Consider the following 6,000-nt stretch of genomic DNA (forward strand, 5'->3'; position numbering starts at 1 on the left):
CCCCAAGTTATGAATGCATTCATTCAATAAGAAATGTAATATACTGTTATCCCTTTTAAAGGGTTTCAGTAAGAAGAGGTCATAATTACTTTGGGTTGAGAGAAACATGAAACCAAATATTTTCGTGATGATTGAAGTTGAATATGAGAGAGAAATAGCTTTTGCTCAAACTAAGTTTCCCTTAAATCCCAAGAACTCAAATCCTGTTTTACCTTCAATATTCTTCTTGTGTGCTGACTCCTCTGATGTACTGTTCTTAATCACACATTACTGTAAATCATAAAGTACATAATATCCTTCACCCATCCAGTGTTGTTTTTGGCAAAAGAAAACCCAACTGCATAATATGTTAATGATCAGAGAAGGTAGAGCAGCTGTGGGAAATACTCCACTTATTGCCTGCAGTGTATTTTGGGTTTGAACTTCATTTGCCTTTAACTGATACAATAGCTTAGTAGTAATTTAATAATGCTGATTACAGAAAGAATTGCATAACTCAGATTGCAGTGTAATAGTATCAGAGCGTCTGCTGGATGCCGCAGTTACAGCAAGTGGGAGCAACAGGGTTTCTCTTGCAGAGGGCTTCCTTTCCCCAAAATCCCATGTCCCGGTTTCCAGTGAGAGAGATGGGAGACGGTATTACAGTTCTAGGAAATAATTGTGGAGAAGATGCTCAGTGTACTCGTTATCACTGTGGCATCATTTGTGACCGTACCTGGCTTCACCCTCCAGGGTGGAGAGGACCCTTTTCTGGGCAAGGGCTGTGCGTCCGCGTCGTGTGGCTCTTCAGCACACACCTGTGGGGGGGTTCTACAGGGAGCTCCTTGCAGATGCTGCTGGAAGCAGAGACTTGCGTAGGCATAAACGGGGATATTCTGCCATCTTTTAGAAATTATTGCCCTAGTGTTTTGTGTATCAGAACCCTTACTGCTACAGAAGCAGAGCTGTAAGTGCTTCTAATATGCCTTTGCTGTAGTGGTTGCTCAGACGTGCTTTTTATTTCATCTTCCCAGTTCTTTACTGGTAATTCATAAGTAAATGTGATAAATAAGGTACACTACTAACCATGTAAATTAAACCTGTAGTGCTAAAGCCCATAAGTAGAACATTAAAAGTTATTTTTAATTTAGAATCTGATTTTGGTAAATATATCCATTTTGATAACCCTATGTCCATATCCAATTTTGGTAAAGATACTCATTAAGATCTCCTAAATCATTTCAGCCCTTATAGAAATTTGACTTTGATTCTCCTCTTGTTCTTATGCTCTTGTTGTTAGGAGGGTTTAAAGAAATTATGTAGTTCGATATATAATTTGAATCATAAAATAGTTATTCTGAACATTATATAATCTGAAAATCCTGTGAATTGCCAGAAGCCTTCCCCCCTTGCCGCCCAAATGTACATTATGTCCCTGGTAGTATTAAAATCCAAATAAACTTCCCTGTTGTTTTTAAGGTACAATGAACTGGATGCCAGTAGAAGCCTCCTAGACAATTTGAAAGGCAAAGTAATAATTGAGTATCCAACGTTATTTGTGGTCTTGAAAACATTGAAAAAAGACATGGTGGTTCTTGGCCAAGGTAAGCATATATTTACTTCCTGTTATGCTACACTTACGTATTTTGGTTAAATAAACAATAATTAAGCATACACCTATTAATAATGCCAGGAATGTGCAGTATGTTTTGTATTTCCCTCTCAATAGAAAAGATAGCTATAAAAAAGCTGTTATGAATGCTTAGTCTTAAAACTGGTGGCTGATGGCTTACACCCATAAGCTGTATAGTGTGTTTTTTTTCTAACATTGTTTACTGGTGCTTGATTCTTTTTTCTATATATTTACCAGCTAAGGTGTAAAAAAAAAAAAAAAGACCAAACAAACAACACAAAAAAACCCCCCAAAACCACAAACAAACAAAAAAACCAACAACACAAACAAACAAAAAAAACCAACCCCAACTCTTCAGACTTGTGCTAAATTTTGTATGTAGCAAAGTTTGACAGAGTTGGTTATTTCTAAAAAGTCAAGCTGTCAGGGAACACCAGCGGCTAGTTCAGCTTTGGAGAACCATTAATTTTCTTAATCTCTCTTTACATGAGTTGCATAGCTCCCTGTTGAGGTGTCTTGGGCATGACAAAGCAAAAAATTATAGCTAATGGCAAAAACCCACATTATTTTCACAACTTTTATTATAATTTATTTTTGTAGCTCTTAGTTAACATATTAACCTTTCAGTCTCAGGTTTGGCTTGGAGCCTCTGTTCTTGGAGCTTTTTCTATTCAGAGGGGAAACCTGCCACAGTAACTCCAGATTCTTTCAGGAAAAGTGTGTTCAGAACATGAATACAAAAACAGGAGGGCTTTTTTGCGGCTACTCCACGTGAAGATAAAATATCACTTTTGTTGAAGTGTGGCACAATCATTGCACTCTCCTTTTGTGTGTCATCTTTAAAGGGAAAAACCAGTATTTGCTCCTGTGATTTAAGTTACAACTCCCAAAGACTGGGGGAGAGCTAGAGCTGGACACCTTCAAAGAATGAATGCTAGAATTTATTGAGGACAAAGCCTGTTTCTCCTGTCCTCATTCTTAGAAACGGCTGAAGTATTTTGGCTGAAGCTTCCAAAAAAATAAGGAAAATAAGGAATGAGGAAGGAAACTGGCACTGAAAAACTTAAAGCTACATTTTACATTATAAGTAAACTGCAGACAGTTTTATGGTGGAAGAACTGGGCAATGCTATCAACACTATAAAAATATGTTCTTTTTGAGTGAAGACAACCTACAATTCCTGTTAAATAACATTTACTGTAACAGACTAAACTAAAGCTAAAATTTGTGTGTTGAGCTTCACTGTGAGTCAGAAGATTGCCACATTCTTTTATGTGATGTTTTGATGCTTGACTTGCTTATAGCAAAAACTACAGGTGCTCTGATTCAGCATACAAGGTCAGTCATGGCTGAAGATAGTTGGGGATTATAGCAGCTTTCACAGGACTTAGGGGCAAAAACAATCCTTACTTTGTGCATTACTCAGTACATATCTGGCATATAAATGTTAATTGATTATACACTAGATTTAATGTAGACAAAATGTGACCTCTGATGTTTCTGGGTGAAATGCTTCTATTTTCTTGAACAAATTCCATTGAAACTGTACAGGTGCACACTGTGTCCTATGTATTATCTGTGTTTGCCAGCTGTAGAACTCGTCTTGACAAGACAGTAACTGTACCACCTCAGCTCTCATTCGGTAACACTTCCTTAATGAAGGATCTGACACTAAATGCTCCAAAACTTCTTTAAGTTCATAGTTGGATCAAATACTGAAAATAAAAATGAGAGCAGAGTGTGAATCATGGGGCTGCTTTGCCGGAGTTTATTTTTGTGCTGCTTGAGTGCCACTGACCAGTGGCACTTGGTGACCTCACCACAAGGTGACTGGGGTCAGTGCTTGTTAAGGAAGGAGTTTTGGGGTGTGAGGCTGAGGACCAGTTTGGGATGCGAGTGCTTCAGGACATGATAGCAGGCCACAACAGCCATGTCCTAAAGCACAAGCTATGGTGCAACTTTAACCTCATCAGCCTTAGCTCATGGATTCACGCAGCTTAATACGATCTTTGGGATGCTGGAACATATGGAAGGAGTACACTGGTACATCATCTTAATTTTCCATTCCTGTTTAGAATTTCTCAGCCATTTCCCATCTTAACTGAAATTCTAATAAAAGTGTAAGTGACTTATAATTCATTACAGTTGTGATATGTGTGTAGCAACCCAGAAAACAATATTTAAAACAAAGAAGCCAAGAGAAGGGTTTGAAATTCTCAGTGGATGAAGAGGAAGAGTGTGGGATAAATACTCTGCTTACCTACTTGACTGAAAGACCAAGATGTAAAAACTGAAAGAAATTCTTAACATTGTCTGTCTTTCTCCTTCAACAACAAGGTCCTACTGAGGGCTTTATCCTGTGATATGAGACTGGTTACGTGAAATAGATGCTCTCAAGAAAAGTGTAATTAAAAGGAAAAGAAGATAGGAAACTGCTTCTATTTGGTGAGCAAACAACATTGCTGAAACTAATTGCTTCCTTGTTTTTTGTTTGTGTCCTACACCCTCAGATACCAGTGAACCTGCAGAGAACTCGGACGGTGAAAGTTCATCACTTTCATCTATGGAAGAAGGGGAAATTCGAGACAGTTTATGATGGTTCTTTGAGAGAAGAGGGTGAAATGAGTCTTTTATATATCTTTTAAAAAAGTAATTAAATCTTTTTTTATACAACTGAGTTGTCAGAGGTTTGGTTTGGCTTCCTTCACTAATGGCAGCACTTCCAAAACTGCCTGCCTATTTTTTTATTTAGGAATGCAAATTTAGGGATATAAACAAAAAGATGGGGATTGCTGTTTCCAGAAAAAGCTGATATTCTCATTTAATTGCACCCTTTTGTCCATATATCTTTAATAAGTTGGAGTAATCCAAATTTAAAGTTTCCAAGTTAGTTTCAACAATATTTTTTTTTCCTTTTACTCTAACAGCTCAGTGTCTGATTACTGAGTTTAAACATCTGATCACATATCTGTATTTATATGTGGATTTGAGTATTAATGCTTAAGCTTACTAAAAAAACTACTGTTGTTTCATTAGAATAATTTTCTTTTAGGGTATTTGTCATGCAGAGCTGCTGCAAATGATCTTACTTTAGTTTTGACTTTAATCTTTTGTGGTAACATTTTGAGTGCCTGGTGCAATACATTTTTTTTTTCTTGGTTTCATCTCATTTTATGTGTTAAGGACAGGTCAAACCATGTTTTAGGATGGTGTGTTGCTGTTATGTTTAGTCTTCTACTCTGATCTTCTAAACTGGCATGGGTTTTAAAATGAATAGAAATAGATACACAGAGTGTCACTAGTGCTAATATACTGGACTTCTAAACAATGCTGTTATACATCTCATATTACTAGTTTACCCACTGAAGCCAGGCATTGTAAATATTGACTGGAATATTAACTAAATTTACCTATTTAGAAACAAATAAACCTTAAAAAAAAGAAAAGTTCTCTACTGTATCGTCTGCTGACCATAGAAATCTGATGTTCATTTCTGAGAAGATTTCTAGATCCCAGAGTGCTGATCACCATACCCGAGTCTCCGTGTCCGTGGGTCTGGGGGAGGAGCAGATCAGCATGAGCTGCCGTGGTGGGAAACCCGTGGGACCCGCTGCAAACCCGCGCCAGGGGCTTCGCAGGAATCAACACAGGCATTTGGGGTTAGTTTGCACAGGTCTAGCTCAGTCAGCACCCGTAAAGTCTTAAGGACACGATCACTTCATGAACAGCTCTGTGAGGTTGTTGCTGCCATCGTTGTCACCCGGTTTGTCTCCTGCTTGAGACTGGCACCTTTGTGACAAAAGTTGGTCACGTGGGGTGCACACTAGACTGCCATGAAGGTGGATTTTCAGTCCTAAGTGTTCTTCCTGCCAGCGCGGACGTTATCGGTGGAAAGACAACAGGGAGCGGTGAAGGAACTTGTTGAGCTAACAGGAGGCTGTGCCAGAAATTGGGAGAGGGCTTGGGCTTCCAGGCTCTCAGCTGGCCAGTTCCTTACCGCTTGTGCTGCGTGGAGAGGATTTTTGAGGTGTTCAGTGTTTTACAAGCCATTTTTTTCACACCTTTGCATATAAATCATCATTTAAAATTGTTCACCGTGACATCTAGCTACTGAAGTTTGGAAAGAGCATCAGACCGTTGTAGTCACATACTACTTTTTCTCACAGCGGTATCGCGTGGCTTTTCCCTTGTGTGTTTCGCAGCCCCTTGTAAAACAGGGAAGCTTTTCTTCTTGCCTGGCAGTAGCCACCTGTGCCTCTATTTTCTTTTTTAGTCATTGTTGGTCCTCTGCCCACCACTTTTTTCAATGCTTGTTTTTTTAACCCTTTTTAAAGGACCAGGATTCTGAGCTGTAGGTGCTGCTTTCATATTTTTTCAGTTCAGTGAGA

The 6,000-nt window shown here is 38.6% G+C and overlaps 1 protein-coding gene across 1 annotated transcript in view; it reads left to right on the forward strand.

The window, feature by feature from the left end:
- ZNHIT6 (zinc finger HIT-type containing 6) overlaps positions 1-4,289 on the forward strand; it is a 30,976-nt gene extending 26,687 nt beyond the window's left edge. Inside the window, exons 9-10 of the mRNA XM_065656845.1 lie at positions 1,459-1,583; positions 4,123-4,289. Coding sequence (XP_065512917.1) covers positions 1,459-1,583; positions 4,123-4,208 — 211 coding nt within the window. The 3' untranslated portion in view covers positions 4,209-4,289. The remainder of the gene's footprint in view (positions 1-1,458; positions 1,584-4,122) is intronic.
- Positions 4,290-6,000: the final 1,711 nt, after the last annotated feature.

This window comes from Caloenas nicobarica, chromosome Z (genome assembly GCF_036013445.1).
Source record: "Caloenas nicobarica isolate bCalNic1 chromosome Z, bCalNic1.hap1, whole genome shotgun sequence".
Taxonomy (NCBI): domain Eukaryota; kingdom Metazoa; phylum Chordata; class Aves; order Columbiformes; family Columbidae; genus Caloenas; species Caloenas nicobarica.